Genomic DNA, 16,961 nt, shown 5'->3' with positions numbered 1-16,961 from the left:
GTCTAAGAATTTTGCCTAACAAACACTGTTCCTTCTGGAGAAGAACAGTATAGAAACAAGAGGAATTGCTAGGTACAGTACTGGCTTCATGTATAGCCAGTGTTTTCTCAAATCATATATGGAGATTTCAATTAAGAAGACGGGGTTGATTGAAAAAAAGAGCAATCAACCTGGAGTTTCTTGTAACAACGACCCAGGCCTCTTGGTGGAGGCCTCCACAGGTATCCCGGTTACAAGATGAATTTAAACAGCCAAAAACACACTTTGTGATGACTTGACATTATATTTCTATGTATACATATTTATACATTCCTTTTATATAAACTCGACTTTTTACAATGAATAAATAGTTTCGATTAATCAAATTTTCCAGGCTAATCGTTTTCCTACATAAGTTGCCCTGTATTTGCAAAGATGACACGCACAAAGCAGACAATAAGGCGCATATACCCCGAGCCAGTAACTAAACAGCGCAGTTTCATCCATCTGGTTATCAAGCAGAACTTACGAAAAAAAGAGAAACATGTATCGCAAAGCAGTACACAAACGGCATCCAGACAAGCGTAGCATCGTTTCAATTTCAATTGATAAATATACATTGGCCATGGCTAATTCAAATTGCTAATTATTATATATTAGAAAGAAAACAAGATTGTCTGTTATATCTCGTAGTCAGCCAAGTTGTAGCTTTACTCATCATATATCAGAAAACTTCATTTGTTCATACTGACAAAACCGTCTGAAACCATATTAACCCATATAAACAGCCTGGTAAAAGAAACGTTCGATGCTACTGAAATTTCTATTAGAAGCGTTATACAGACAGCAGTGCTTTGGAAATAAAAGGCAACTTAAATATAAACCTTCAAAATACTATCCCTGGAATTCAACAGTAAACGTCCCATCATTAATCATGATTCAGCTGACGGAGTGTCTCTCGTTGGCTTTTTGTTTTTATACAAAACTATAAATTATATATACGCAAAATGTAGCGTAGCTTTTAAGGCTGGTTCACACTAGCGACATAACGACGTAACGGACACTTATTTCCTATGTTCAAACTGTGAATGGTTCAAAATAATGACATAACGACAGAGACATAACGGCATAGGACAAATAACATGTTTTTCTTTTCTTATGTCGTTATGTCAATGTCGTTATATAAGGACATAAGGGCGCGATGTTATGTCGCTATGTCGCTAGTGTGAGCCAGCCTTGAGCGGTCACTTCGTTCAGTGACTTAACTCCATAACGCCAGTCTTATTGTAACGTGTCTCTCTTTACTGCTAACAAACCAGCACTTGGTTCATTCTTGGTTTCATTCTTGGTTTCATTTTTTGTAACTTTTTCATTAACCCGCACATGTTGTTGAACGCAGTAATTTTTATGCTGTCTCCAGGACCAATACATTCCGCACATTTCCGAGTCCAGTGTCTCCCTGCGCACATACCGATTCGTAGCACACATGTTAACGCGCCCGATTCCAGTAATCTCTCATGCTCTGGGATACCACCCTGGGTTTTAGTTGAACAAGTCAAACTTGGTTTCTACCTCGATATACCTACTTCAGTGCGAATTTTCCAGCACTCCAATCCGACACCATTCCAGAGGGTCGAGCACTTGATATTTATGGCAAGCGCCATAGACGATAGATTCCCTTGCATGATTCCCTCGCATGCTCCGAAATGCTCATCTCACATTGTCACCTTCCTGAAGATCAAGGTCTGTGATCTCGACTCGACAGTGTTCGTCCCGTACTGAGCGTCCCGCATCCCGCGGGCGTCCCGTATCTCGCGCGGGTTGAATGCGCCGTGTTCCTGCGAGTTGCTCCCTAAGAACCTCCACAGTGACCGTAGCTGTCGCGGTGACTCGAGTAACTGTGGAACTAGACGAGTCTGAGTCAATGTGCGAGCTCGCATTGGCGCGAGGGACGCGGTTATTCCGCGTCTTGCGGTGCTTTCTGCGCCCGCGAGAGTTCGAGTGCTCATCGTGCACGTTTTCTGTGTTCGCGTCAAGTATGCACAGCTGCGAGTCTGTGGGTGGCGTACCACGCCTGCAACTGCTTCTGGGAAGAAGCTCACGCTGAGAGCCCGCCGATGATGCAGTACCGGGGGCTCGTAATTCCTCAACCTGAAAAATACAAACTCGATTTTACTTCAAAGGTCTGTGGCGAGACGATAACAACTTTGATAACATTGGCGAACCTGTTTTCCTACCTACCCACCCCTATACCCTCATCCCTACGTGCTAAGAGGCCAATCACGCCGCCACTTTACAAATCATACAAAGCACTTCCATCGGCAAGCAAGTAACTACAACTATTCCAAAACTTAAAAGTGAAATTTTCAATCCATTTCCATCAGCTTGATGTGAGGTGTTCAAACCGTAATATTGTATTTATCTGAAAGACCAAATGTCATTTAATAAACATGGATGGGTATTTTGGTCATTCTGCATGATTTTGACTGATATCGACCTTACCGAATTTATATTTAAAGCACTCTTAAACCGTATCGGGTACTAAAGTGAAAACGAGAATAACAAATGTTTTTGTGACAGCTGTGGGATGCCCATGTTTAGAAGAGCTTAAGTCTTCCCACTCCCTGAACTCCAGAAAACATGGTAAAAATGCTGATTCCTGTCAATTTGAGACTTGAGGCAAAAATTTGTCAAGAAGAACTTGATGGCTTGGTCAAATCTGTATCTCACTAAAAGCCCCTAGACCCAGGCCTCCAAGAGATTGACCGAGCGGGTTTAAAGGTCACCCAAAGATTGATATGAATAAATCCAGCTTCAATAGGAATAAGAAGTATATTTTAAAGTTGTCCTATAGCCCGTGAGCAGACATAGAAAGAGAGAAAACCAGGTAATAGCCCTTACCTCTGGATGAGGTCCCGCAAAAGAAAGAAGAACTGGGAGAAACATTAAGCCGTTGAGACTGCCGATGACAATCAGGGCGGCAAGAAGGTGGAAAAAATACCTGTTAAACAATCACATGGCAATTAGAGATTTGGGTGATTCGCGGTTCACAGATGTCAATAAGGGTTTCAGTAACATGGCTAAAAAAATGTACAGAATAGTTTTATCCTTATTTTCTATTGATAGTATAAACTTCACCCCATTTTTTGATAATCGTGAGAACTGTCCATTAACTCCTAATGATAATAGTGGGAACCTCGCCTTATTTTCTGATGATTATAGTTAGAACACCTACACACACCTTCTCTAATCAGTACCTACCTTACAATAAAGTCAAACTCTGAGCCCGCGAGCATGATGACACCGAGCAGCGTCGATACCGCGCCGTCCACGATGGGGGTAAACACGTGCTCAATGGCCGTCTGCATGCGGTGGTTACGATCCCCTGTGGACGTAAGGAACGCCTGCAACATAGTGGTCACATGTCGATCAATATGTTACACGTGATGTCTTAGTGCAAGACGCGTATATTATGTGTATTACTTACTCCTGGGTAGGGGAGGAAAAAGTAAAGCAATGCGTACTCACCATGCACATATGGACAGTGAACTCCACCCCTACCCCCACGGATAGGATGAGGGTCACGGCTGGGACAGCGCTGAGCTTGATTCCTGCCAAACCCATGAATCCAAACAACTGGACCGTTATCATGACCAGCGTCAGGTCCTGGTGGAATAAGCAGACATTAGAAACACTGGATAAGTCCACCATACGAGCACTTCTGGTGGGTGATCTAGTGCACGGGTGTAAACTATGCACCTGCATAAATAGGGCAACTTCCTAAGGTCCGAGCACTGCATCGCTAATTAAACACAGCGAGCAATAATGGAGACTTACGATAACGATAGCCGTTCAGAAGGGAGACTTACGATAACGAGAGCCGTCCAGACGGGAGACTCACGATAATGATAGCCGTCCAGACGGGACACTCTCAATAATGATAGCCGTCCAGACGGGAGACTTACAATAATGATAGCCGTCCAGACGGGAGACTTACTATAATGATAGCCGTCCAGACGGGAGACTTACGATAATGATAGCCGTCCAGACGGGAGACTTACTATAATGATAGCCGTCCAGACGCTCCACAAGAAGCCCGCGATCACAATGAAGGTGATGCCAAGCACGATGATGATGGCGACCATGAGGTGTTGACGCAGCATGATGTACTGTTCCCAGAAGGTGAATGGGATCCCACTTGGATAAGAAGGGAGACCAGCCGCCTGGAACTCGTCACAGATCTTACGCACCTCCTACACAAACAATTAGACACGCATTAGAGCTTTAAATTTTCTACAGTAACTAAAATATTTATTTTCTAAAAAAAATGTCCAGTAACCAACAACAACATTGGTACTTACAACATACAATAATTAATTACTACATAATTAAACAGCCGAGGCCGATATCACAGGCGAACTTGATGGGTAGGCAAAACGACCGGTTATCGTGCGCGCCAAAGGTAACAATAGTTGAGTTTTGTGTGTGTCATGTGACGAAGTGACTGATTGGTCGTCAGGAAGAGTCAGGCATGACTGCTTTTTGTAAATAAGTAATTCCTGAATAAAAACAGTCCAGTACAAAGCTTACTTTGAGGAAAAATATAACGTTGTGTATCATTTGCATTCATTCATATGAGGGACAAGCACCCCCTTGCCACGCCCCTCTCACCCTCTTCATTCCTGCCCTCACCTACCTTGATTGTTTGGACGATATCTTCTGTTGTTTTTAGATGAAACAAGTCAAACGGCAGTTGGGCGAATGTAATCGGCTTCGCTGCTTCCACTGTGGAGTGACAACAAAACGTCGTGATTTATTTCAGTGTTATGGAGTAGATCGACAAACAAGTCTCCCTTTTGCCGGGATATAGGGTGTATGCAGTAAGGGGAAGGGTACTTACTGCGCATAGAATGTTGTTCCCGGACGTCACGCAGGTTGTACCAGTTTACGGCTTCCGGTTTGATAAAAGCCTAAAATAGGATGCATAAGTAATAAGTTAAACGTCCAAACCTAAGAAATAAGGTGACATTTCCATGGTTACCTGTGAAGCAGTGTACCCCATAGTATCAACATTCATCCACGCAGTTAGATAATTGTAGAAGCTAGCTGGTCGGATAATTCCAGACTCATCCACAAGTCGGATGGACCGCACCTGTGTCCGGTTGATGGGCATGTCCGGGTTTCCGGTCTGGGAGAGGAGCTTGTAGCCGAGGATACCATAATCACTAGCGTTCTCGCGCCACCCCTCGTACGTTACACATCCAGTGGACCAGTCAGAGTCAAATGCTTGCTGCATGTCTGAAAATGCGGCGGATTCGAGATCAGAATAGATTAATGCTGAGAAAATCTTGTGTATCTAATTAAACAACATGCGCTAAATTACTGAACGCGCAACCGTAGTTTTTTCTTCAGTCTTTAGTAAAGAACTTACCCTTTAACCAATCGCGAAAATAAATCAACCAGAACGGCTGGGTCTTGATATCTGGAGACTTGATTATGTTTCTCACCTGAGGATAAAACATCCAATTAGTCAAAAGCACAAACAGAGAAACAGCGAGTTGAGTAGGCAAGTTAGGTAACGCTTGCCGGCAAGGATACGAGATTTAGAGACTTAAACTAATTTGACAAAACACAGCGTGACATATCAAGGTGTGACATGAACAACCATCAGTAGCTAAGTGTGACGTGGCGTGACATAACATGGTGTGATATGAACTACCGTCACTAGCTATCGTGACATGACATGATGTGATATGAACTACCGTCACTAGCTATCGTGACATGACATGGCGTAACATGAGCTCCCTTCACTAGCTTTCGTGACACAACATGGCGTGACATGAGCTCCAGTTACTAGCTATCGTGACCTGTCCTGATGTTAGGTACATACCCGGCTAAAGGCCTCATGGTACTTGTACATGAGCTTCTGTCCATTGGGATAGTCATATTCCTTGGTGACGGCGTACATAATGTAGTATGAGAAGTATTTGGATTGGGCGTCCACAAACTTGTGCTCGGTCGTGTTACGGGGTACGACGTCCATCAGATCAAGGCCGTCACGGACTAGCATACAGCCATAGACCCCTGCACCAAACATGGCGGCGAACATGAACAGCACAAGGATCTAGAACACACAAAACCCGTCAGAGAATAATCAGCACAAGGATCTGATGAACACATAAGACACATCGTAGACAGCCGCACCCAACATCGCACGTTTTCAGCTCAGTTTAGCCGTAGTCACCTAGCCTGCCTCTACTGACAATACCAACATCTTCTATCGCATACACCCGTTAGTTTTGCCGTTATTGTTGCCACTATAGTTACCTTGGTTGAGTTCTTCTGAAGGCACGGCCCGTAGTAATGATCAGCAAAGTGCTCTAACGACAAATGCTTCAGCCAATGCCATCTTCCATGCTTCCTTTCGCATCTCGACGACTTCTTCTCAAACGCCGCCCTAGACCCACTCGGCGATCCTCGGCTGTTCGATTTGCCATCGGTAGTGCTAGAGTTCTGGTTAACGTCTTTGTTTCCAGATGACTGTCTCTTCCCTCTGTCATTACCCGAACCCAGATCAATCTCTGAGATATTGTCTCTAGAAGGCTCAAACTCGAGCGCATTATTGCCGTAGTTCCGTCGGCCGCCGTAGGCCCCTAGCGTAAATTGCCCCTCGCGGTTGTTGCCTGTAATAACCATGCTCTGGGTTGTCTGGTTATTGAGTTCAGAAACCGATAGCGGTAATAACGTGTTGTAAACGGTCTTGGGGCCTAGCTCGGCAAAGGCAGCGGCGTGCACAGTGACGGCCCCAGGTAGGGAGATTGTCCCATTAGCCGTCACCACCGCCCCTATACTAGGAAGCTGAGAGGCCCCTATATACGGGGGTTGAGCTGCTGTGGAGTTCTGAGAGCTGAGGGAGCTGCACGAGTTGTTGTACCTACGCACGACTACGCCTGTGTCTGTAGATAGGTCGGGTGTGACCGAGATCCTTTGCGGGACAGTCCTACAGCGAAAAGCCTATCAGTGGTCTTTTTCACATCTGGTGGTATACTTTACAAAATCGATTATCATTCGAATAAAGGATTACGGTTTACAGATTTTTTTTGCGTGTGTCCTTAAATTTAACCCCCTTAAGTCACACGAGCAAGACGTGTATTCAACGCCCTAAAGTCACACGAGCAAGGCGTGTATTCAACCCCCTTAAGTCACACAAGCAATGCGTGTGTTTAACCCCCTTTATTCACACGAGCAATGCGTGTGTTTAACCCCCTCAAGTCACACAAGCGATGCGCGTGTTTAACCCCCTCAAGTCACACGAGCAAGGTGTGTGTTTAACCCCCTTTAGTCACACGAGCAAGGTGTGTGTTTAACCCCCTCAAGTCACACGAGCAATGCGTGTGTTTAACCCCCTCAAGTCACACAAGCGATGCGTGTGTTTAACCCCCTCAAGTCACACGAGCAAGGTGTATGTTTAACCCCCTTTAGTAACACGAGCAAGGTGTGTGTTTAACCCCCTCAAGTCACACGAGCAATGCGTGTGTTTAACCCCCATTAGTCACAGGAGCAAGACGTGTATTCAACGCCCTAAAGTCACACGAGCAAGGCGTGTATTTAACCCCCTTAAGTCACACAATCAATGCGTGTGTTTAACCCCCTTTAGTCACACGAGCAAGGTGCGTGTTTAACCCCCTCAAGTCACACGGGCAATGCGTGTGTTTAACCCCCTTTAGTCACACGAGCAAGGTGTGTGTTTAATCCCCTCAAGTCACACGAGCAATGCGTGTGTTTAACCCCCATTAGTCACAGGAGCAAGACGTGTATTCAACGCCCTAAAGTCACACGAGCAAGGCGTGTATTTAACCCCCTTAAGTCACACAAGCAATGCGTGTGTTTAACCCCCTTTAGTCACACGAGCAAGGTGCGTGTTTAACCCCCTCAAGTCACACGAGCAATGCGTGCGTTTAACCCCCTCAAGTCACACGAGCAATGCGTGCGTTTAACCCCCTCAAGTCACACGAGCAATGCGTGTGTTTAACCCTCTTAAGTCATACAAGCAATGCGTTTTTGATTAGCCTTGCTGCATGCTGTTCACATGTCCCTAAATTACCCAAACAGACGCGAGAAACATGGGAGATCGAACAGAGAAAGAGGCCCCATGACTTGATGCTAGTGTATCTTTGGAGAGTACTTACTTGGAGAAACAGCAGAGGAGGTCGTATCGCTGGTCCTGTTTGCGCTTCACGTCAATGGCGATCATGGCGGGAAAGACGATAGTCACCGCGAGGTAATTGAACACTACAATCACAGCAGCCTGCAAAACGGGAGAAACAATGAGCACACAGCCTGCATGAATGCGAGCCACCCAACCCCTAACTTGAGAATTCATCTTTTTCACAAAATCCCAACTCAAAAATTTCATCCTCTTTCAAAACTATCGCTTGCAAGTGTGTATTAGCAATTTGTAACCTGAGAGTTAAAGATAGTTCTACCTGTATAGAGAAGGCTCGCAGTGCCGGGATGGGGATGATAGCAGCCATAAGGAAGGCCACCATGTTGTTGAACGAGGTCAGAAGAACACTGACACCAGCGCTACCCAGGGCATAGCCAACTTGGTCCTTAGAATGAAAACAAGCGTGCAAGGTCAGCCACCATTTTGTCATCCAAGCAAAGAAGTACCAGGTGTAAGAAAGCATCCATTTCCAGCCACTGATTTGGGATTCCTTTTGCAATATTTTATATGAATTTTATTGAAATGGGTGTATAGCTTTAAAACCTTGTTTTAAAATAGTTATTTAGTAATTTCATCAGATAATTTGTCTGTACAGCTGATAACAAAATGAAATATTCAAACTTCTAACAAAAGGATGTGATATAAAATAGATCTACTCACCGATGGGTGGATATCGCTCATGGCAGCATAGGTATGCGCTATCAGGAACATGTCGTCCACTCCAAGACCTAGGGCCAGGAAGGGCAGGACCTGGGCAAGAAAAACAAGGGTGTTACACAAGAACTACCACTGTAGGGAGAAAAATATGTGGGTTACACAAGGACTAACATTGCAGGCAGGCAGAGATACATAAGAGTGTTACACAAGAATATATTTTGTTTGGGGCTAAGTAAAATGCTAGAGCATGAAATAACAGAATTATGACTAAGAAACCAAAAGAGCAGAGCAAAGACAATAAAAGAGAGATATCAAAAGTGGACTCAAGACCTGCAGTACGCATGGATTTCAAGAGAGGTATACATAATACATGGTACATGATACCAAACAGTGCAACGTTTGAAAGGGCTTACCTGTGTTGAGGCGGCATTAAAAGCAATCCCACAAAAGGAGCATAACCCCATTCCCGCCACCACAGATAGGGTGACCAGTATCACCCCGGCCACACCCAGACCCCCATGGGACTGAACCCCATTCGTCCACCGCTTCAAAGACCAGCCAGCATACAATACCTAACAAGACAAAACATACACAAGATGATAAAAAGGTACCTGTACATCAGGATACAACTCTTTATGGCGAGAATAATCTTTATAGTGAGGGTCATGGCAGAGGTTAATAATAATTATAGCAATATTACATATAGTTTTTGCCACAAACCTAGCTTGCTCTATGTTGTCCCTGTTTCTTGAAGTATGTCTGTAATTGGCTATACTTACCATTATAATATAGCCTATGGCTAGCTGCACAGTGCTTGACTTGGAGAAATCCTTCAGTAGGTCATTGAAGGCAGTAGAGGTGAAGGCCAGGACAGTGGAGTCTTCATCCGTGACCCTACTGCTCTCAGCATTCATCACCTTCATCACAAAATCAAAGAAGCATTACACCTGAAATTACTTACTTTCAGGAAACAGGTATCATGATCATGTTTTAACCCAAACAGATATTGGAAGGATTTCCAAGAAAACATCAATTATCAGGGCCGTAGCAGGTCACATATGATTGGGGGGGGGGGGGGGGAGGGGGCACAATACAGAAACATTATGAAAATATTTGGGGGCACAGCCACGCTTCTACTGGTCATTTCCTTATAATTTTTCTTTAAATATTGGGGGGAGGGGGGGGGGGGCAAGTGCCCCCAGTGCCCCACCTCCTGCTACGGTCCTGATTTTATGGAAGATACTCATTTGACATTGCATGCTAAAAAATCACAAAATTAAAAAAAATGAATGTTGAACACAATGGACAATCAACTAATGCTGTATAAAATCACCCTTGTACATAGAAAGTATGCACATTTACCGTTAGCGGACAATTCCAGCATACCTTGGAGAACTGTCGTTGCCACGCCTCTAAGATCTGTGTCGCTTTCTCAGTACTAAGATCTTGACCATCATTGTCCTGGTAATACCTCTGCATGTTCTGTGGTCCCATCAGGAGAATGATACTCTGAAGGGCCCCAGCACTGGGAAGGAGACACATAGTACTTAGGTAAGATTAAATACTCTAGAATGCTTCGGTTAGCGATGTAGTGTTCTGGTGGCTTGCCTGTGTATCAGGTAACTAGGCAAGGGTTCTCAGAAAGTCTTCGGAATGGGGGTGGGGCAAAATTACCCAACATTCAAGGATTCTTTATCTGCAGTGCTGTAAATCTGCATAAAAGGGGAGAGCCTTACCTTCTTATAGTCCCAGAGCGATTCTTCTTCACTCCACCAGCAATCAGCTCCTCAGGCCATTTCATGTATTTGGCTGCAAAGCCAGTGCAGCCATCTGTTATGGAGGCACCAATATCCAATGCCTAAGAAAGGTAATCAACATAAATTGCATGATTTTGAACATGTATCATTTTTATTTCTTTCCTTGGGGTTCTTTCCCTTCCCCTTGAGCTAACGTGGGAACAATAAGGAAGTCCCCCATAAGGAGTATTATTATTTCAACCATATCCTGCATAATGAGTGGCTATTCCTTTCATTGACAGCAATAATGCAGTCATCTACTATACCTCTTTTGATCTATAGTTAGGAGCTGTTCGCGGACACTCTCGGTCATTTGGATTGAGGCATGGCTTTTCTGTGTACCCGCTCGTAATTCCAGCCTGAAGTAATATTACAGATAGACAACATGACATTATGCACATATTATGCACTATTGTCTGGACATATATAGGTGCTTAACCAGATGGGTGGTTAGGACACACGCAACCCCCCCCCCCCCCCTTCTGTTGGCTGCAAAAATTGGGTCACTTCCAATTAAAGAATTGTGAAATATGTTCCATCCTCTTTCCATATGATACCTATGACAGTGCACCCCTCTCGGCAAATCTTGGGTGCACGCCTGTGATGCAGGGCTATAGATAAAATAGTTAAGCAAAGACTGACCTCTTTAAACATGGTACGAATTGTCTCATATTCTCTGTTATGGAAAATGTCCAGGCCAATTTTTAGCAAGTCTAGCAAGCCAATCGGATTCAAAGTTGTCCACTTTAGAAGCTTCTTCTCAGGCCTACAATAAAAATATAAATGTCAAAGAAATATTGCCCACCATTATAAAGTTTAGCCTTTGCTAGTGTAACAACTTACGTGAAAGAAATGTTCTTTTCTGGACCATGAATCTTTGCACCTTCCCAGAAGCAGTCCAATGGTGAAATGATGGCGCAAGGAACCAGCAGATCAAATATCTATGATCACATGAAAACCATGCTATCAGAACATGTCATAGCAATCCTGTTGTAGACTATTAAATACATGTATTGGTTGATTTGATGGAGTTAAAATATTTGGTTTCCATAGTGAAAGGTGGCAATGTGCCGAGCTGAGGGGAGAGAAGGCTGCAGTAGAGATTTCAATAAAAGGGATAGACTATGGGTAATCTTGATTTCCATATATTTGCTTATGTTCTTTTACACCAAACTTATTAAAAAATAAGCAGTCACCATTCCCTCTAGATACGTGTATGTCGGTGAGGTGACAGCAAACAGGTTTAAGTCATTCTTTATTCTGTAGAGAAGGTTTTATATGAAAAAAGTTAAGTACAGAGAGATGGAGTAAGGTATAAAAGAATTCAATGCTTACTGGTCTTAGTGCTTTGTTTTCTATCTCAGGAAGATTGGGTGCATAGCAGAGTTCTTTAAGAGTCCATTTCCTAAACAATAAGACAGTATAGTTAGAGTAGTATTGAGGAGATACACTACATTTTGTTATTTTTAGACCTAGTTCACTGGTTTAAACAGGGACTAGAAGGGTAGCAATCTACCTAGTGCAAAAATGTGATAGATTTTCGGTGAGGGGTTGTGCAGGTTTGGAAAAATTCGACAAATCAGTAAAAAAATATAACTGTTTGGCCGCTGATGGGCCGAGGTGTTCCCATGTCAACCCCAACATTCAAGTCTGCTAATTTGATTGATTGCATGTTGGCATCATTGAAAGGAGGACTTGTGACATAACTCATTTCTGCACCTAAAAGAATGGTGTCTGTAAAATCTGACAAATACCAAGTAACAACTTACTTGTTGTCAATAGTAACTGTGACTTTAGTGGCTTTCCGTACAGCCTCTAGGTGAAGTAACAGTGCATTTGGAGTAAGGATATTAGTCCCTTCAATGTTAGGGGTTTGGATTATCAGCTCCTGTGATGCTCCAAACCCCTCCCCCAAGGCACCTTTGGTGTAGGCTAGTTCCTCTTCTAGTCTGCCACCAGCTGTTAAAAAGAAAGGAGATATGGGCACACATTGAAAATACACATTATTTCACCCTAACCTCTGCCTTCCCTAACAGGCTGCTAAGAATAGCAGAGTTTCCAGAGTCTAATGTATACATTTCTACATGCATCCCTTCACACAAATAATATTACAATTGCTTATAATCCTCAAAGGCCGAAAAATTAAGAAAGCAAAAATGCATAGAGAGATGAAATGATGTTAACTATTGAAAAATAACTACTCTTGATGTAACAGTTTTGTTTTTAACTTGTTTTATGTTGAAACACTTTGATGTGACACAATTCCACCGGAGATTGAAAAAAGAGCATTAATGAATTTAACTCCTAACAAATAATGTACTTAGAAAATTAAACTGTAAAGCATGAGTTATGTGTAATGTAAAGTGTTCTAGAGATTTCCTGAACTTTGAACTTCATGTTAAAATGAAACACTGGCAATTAATCAGGGTACAATGAGTGTCAACATGTGCCTGTAAAGGTGATTATTCCCTGTAGCTACAAACATCAGATGGTGCCGCAGACAATACATGAATGCTGAACTAAAGGGAACAACCAATTTGCAGGATCAAACTATCATACAATGGTCTACCTTAATACTATAATGGTAAGGAAACTGGAATCTAACATTTTGGGCAGAACTGAAAGGCATTGGGTGGGAAAAAAACCTTTCAAATGGACTGAGCACTTAGACTAGGTATTCCCTAAATGGATTGCTCTGATAAGGGGAGGGACAGTCAGCACTGATCTATAGCCAGAAAAAGATGAAGGGTATGGTTTTACTGACTGCATACAACTAGTAACACAATCCTTAGGTCTTCCTATGCCTGCATATCAGATTCAATAAAGGCTAGGGTCATCCCCCTTGACACTTTTAATGTATCCCAAACTGCATATTTTTGAATTAAAAAAAATAAGTAGGAATTTATTATAAGCCTTCTGTAAAAACAAAACACGGATGAAAAATTTGAAAATGTCTATTCCTATTTCAGAGCTAAAAGAAAAGAAAATCTTGCAAGTATAATTAAAGCCAATAACAAATACTAACTTGGCTAGTAATTACTCAAATAACAAAAATCTGTCAAGTAGCAATAATTTGAAATGGAACATTATATGTGCATAGTCTAAAGCCATTAGCTGCATAGTGTTAATTAAACTCGTAATTGTTTAGAGCAGAGATAGCAAAGAGACAGGCAAACATTGATGGTGTATCGATTTTGCCCATTTGGACTGAAGGACCTTTGATCTAGTTCTCTTTGAGTAGCCCCGCTAAAAGTATATTAACAAATTGATGGCACGATAACCAAATCCCAAACAACTTTTTTCGGCGCCATGTATCGCAGAATACTGTTCGTAATGGTGATTTTAATCGGGCAAGAAATCTAAAGTGTAAAAGCACATTAAGGTTTTATTTGAAAAGTCAAGCTCGTAGTAGTTGTGAAATAGTAATCTCGGGAGGACGAGATGTCTTGCAGTGAAAATGTATTTGTGAAAACAGTACTTGCTTTTAGTCTTTGTAATCAGGAAATCCTAACCCAGAATAACATGTACGCCGAGAAATCATAATGCGAATTATTACCAGTTAAAAACAAACGAATGATACGGATTTTTAACATTGTTTCAAAAAGACGAAATTGCTAAAATAACTTATTGTCAATCGTTCAAATTCAATTAGAGAATGTTTTTATCGCGCGAGGAGACAAATGATCTTCAGTTAGCGAAACATTTATATCTCTAATCTGGTGAATTTACCGAAACACGAAACGAGATGACCGACGTCGACGAAGCAGAAACGCAAGCGTTTTGAACTACGAGCTTTGCACTAGGTCCAAACAGAGAACTCTGATTCTAAAATTTGCTTAAAAGTACTCAAAATACAAAGCTGTGATTTCACTTAAGTCTTAAGGAATTGCATTAAGACTAAGTTTGCTTTTACAGTAAGCATTATCCACGGTCGATGATATGAGGCGATTTATGGCGGCACGTCTAGATGAAATCCTACCCAAAGAATAACACCTACTAAGGCTCTCCGAGTGCCAAACACAAACACCGCTGGTGACTTTTATTTCCCGAGAAAACAAACGGAGACTGGAAGCAAATGGAGTCCCGGGTTTCGAAGATCACTCACCTTCAACCCAGAGTTTTTCGGCATTTGTCTCCATCTGAATGCGGTCCAGGCCTATCCCACACACGCACATCGCAACGATTCCCAACAACACGACTTTTCCGCAGTGCTTCTGAGCATTACAGCCTATAGTGAAGAGGAGAAGTTGGACGCGAGCGCGAACAACTAGTGCTAAACGATTCCCTTTGGCGCGACCCTGGGAACACGAGAAAGAAAACATACATTTAATAGTCGTAAATACAAATGTTAAAAGGGTTTGTTGCGCGCGGAAACGCAACGCGCCGCAAAATTTGAGTAAGTAAATTTTAAATGGTGCTAGAGAACCTCAGAACAACATTCCGACGAAAATAGACGCGTGCTGGAGATCCTGTTGATGGTTATTTTAACACAAATAAGACAACGTCATCTGGGAAAGTCTTCACTAAATGAAGATAGTGCCTTGGTACATATTTAGTTAGTACTAATCTTTATGGACTCGTGTTTGTCCTAACTTGGAAGCTAAATAGCACCATTTGCTCAAACAACAACCGAACACGTGTGGACCACCAATAAAGTGCATGCTTGTTGCTGTACAATTTTCAAATCGCATTTCTCTAGTGTTTAAATACAGGAAAGGGCGAGGTAATATAACATGCACTTGAAATGATGACCCGTGCAAACCATTTACAATTCATGCCCAGAGAGAACATCGTTTAATAAGAAGGAACATTCGCCTGAACGTAAGCCAGTGGCATTTGTAAACAGCGTTACAAAGTATTGGGTTCCGCTATAGCAAATACGAGCCACGACGGCCGGTACATGAAGATCACATTTTGAGATATAAAACTCCATTACGACACGTTTAACATGGGGTCTAAATTAAATTGTAACATAGGACATTTGACTCTGTACAATGAACATAACCTCAAAGCCAACATTCCAGCAAGCATTTTTTATTTCGAACTGAAACTCGAGCCCTGTCTATCTCTGTCTCCCCCTTCTTTCTAAAAGCCCGTGGCGGTTACACGAGTTCTGAGGAAACCACATAAGATGGTTACGCAGAAGCGATTAGGAGAACGAGGTGTGATGTCTGTACGAGGGGTCTCGAGCGTGAATGATTACTTGTAGCAAGCGTCAATACCGCCTGCAATGTACCACCTTCTCTATCGGTAGTCTGACAAGCAAAGATGAAATATTGAAGGGCTTTATAATACACGACCTCCCAGATAGAATGCAGATTCCGCAGGCCAAGCGCGGATATAGATAGCTGGCTTGAGCGTTGATTAGGAAACAGATTTCAGAACTCCGAGCACTACCGTAGCAGAGCGATAAATGTACGGAGTGTTAGGCAAAGTATGCGCCATTACGGACTACAAACCCGCACAAACAAACTGCAAGGCTATTAGTGATGGCATAATGTAATACAAGGCTTTGAACCATAGGGAAATTATGTGAATAATAAAGAGAGAATTTCGAGGGATTCACTCGCCGAGTAATGTAAACAATCTCGAAGGAATCTCACCGGTTGGCCTCGTATTTGCCTACGCTGAGAAACTTCCATTAACGAGCCGTTAGCCGAGTATCCGTATATAGGTATTGGGAGTTTATTAAGATGTACTAACCTCAGTTATATCTCTCAAGGACTCGCTGGCCCAAACGTAGCTCTCCGAAGTTGAAAGAGGCATGTTTGGTTAGGATGACTTGAATTCGAACAGCCACGCGGCGAATGCCTCAGGTCGAGTGATATACCAGACAAATACTGCCTTATTTCCCCTTTACGCTTGCCTGTTCTCCACTTAAGCCAGTCCCTTAAGCAATCCACTAAATCTTTTGTCTGATCCCGGACCCAAACGCTTGCCATTTAGGCCAGAAATCATGGTTCACGGTGCGGTAATAAGCAACGACACTCACATGAGAGAGAGCGAGTTGTAACATGAGCACCAGTCGGGACACAGGAAGGCGATCTCGCTCGAGATGAGTGCGAAAACGTCACAGCCGCGCGCACCTGATTGGCTGAGAAGCGAGGCGAATAAATCGGGGTGCATGCATTATTAGGATGGGTAGACCACACACACTGCGAGGACTATCATTCAATATCTACTCCTGTCAAAAAATGACAAAACCTGGCCCACAACGGCGACGGGCAATCCCCAAGAATAACATGGTTACATTGCTGGGCGCTCGTGTCCCCATCTTCGTCAATTAACCGAGGTTATCAACC

General features: G+C 43.0%; 1 protein-coding gene across 1 annotated transcript; it reads right to left on the bottom strand.

Moving 5' to 3' along the window:
* Positions 1-263: 263 nt before the first annotated feature.
* LOC5520323 (protein patched homolog 1) lies at positions 264-16,697 on the bottom strand. The gene is made up of 25 exons (XM_032365291.2): positions 16,363-16,697; positions 14,765-14,957; positions 12,429-12,618; positions 11,995-12,064; positions 11,503-11,600; positions 11,302-11,425; positions 10,926-11,018; positions 10,600-10,721; positions 10,250-10,388; positions 9,643-9,780; positions 9,277-9,435; positions 8,867-8,956; positions 8,466-8,591; positions 8,169-8,287; positions 6,307-6,979; positions 5,870-6,103; positions 5,411-5,486; positions 5,021-5,277; positions 4,880-4,949; positions 4,676-4,764; positions 4,041-4,232; positions 3,508-3,645; positions 3,241-3,383; positions 2,881-2,980; positions 264-2,130 (listed from the first exon to the last, which is right to left on the bottom strand). The coding sequence occupies exons 1-25, from the start codon at positions 16,423-16,425 to the stop codon at positions 1,690-1,692; spliced, it is 4,137 nt and encodes a 1,378-aa protein (XP_032221182.2). The 5' UTR covers positions 16,426-16,697; the 3' UTR covers positions 264-1,689.
* Positions 16,698-16,961: the final 264 nt, after the last annotated feature.

Source organism: Nematostella vectensis, chromosome 1 (genome assembly GCF_932526225.1).
Source record: "Nematostella vectensis chromosome 1, jaNemVect1.1, whole genome shotgun sequence".
Lineage (NCBI taxonomy): Eukaryota > Metazoa > Cnidaria > Anthozoa > Actiniaria > Edwardsiidae > Nematostella > Nematostella vectensis.
Note: the sequence above shows the minus strand (reverse complement) of the source record. Positions and strands in the feature narration are given on the sequence as shown.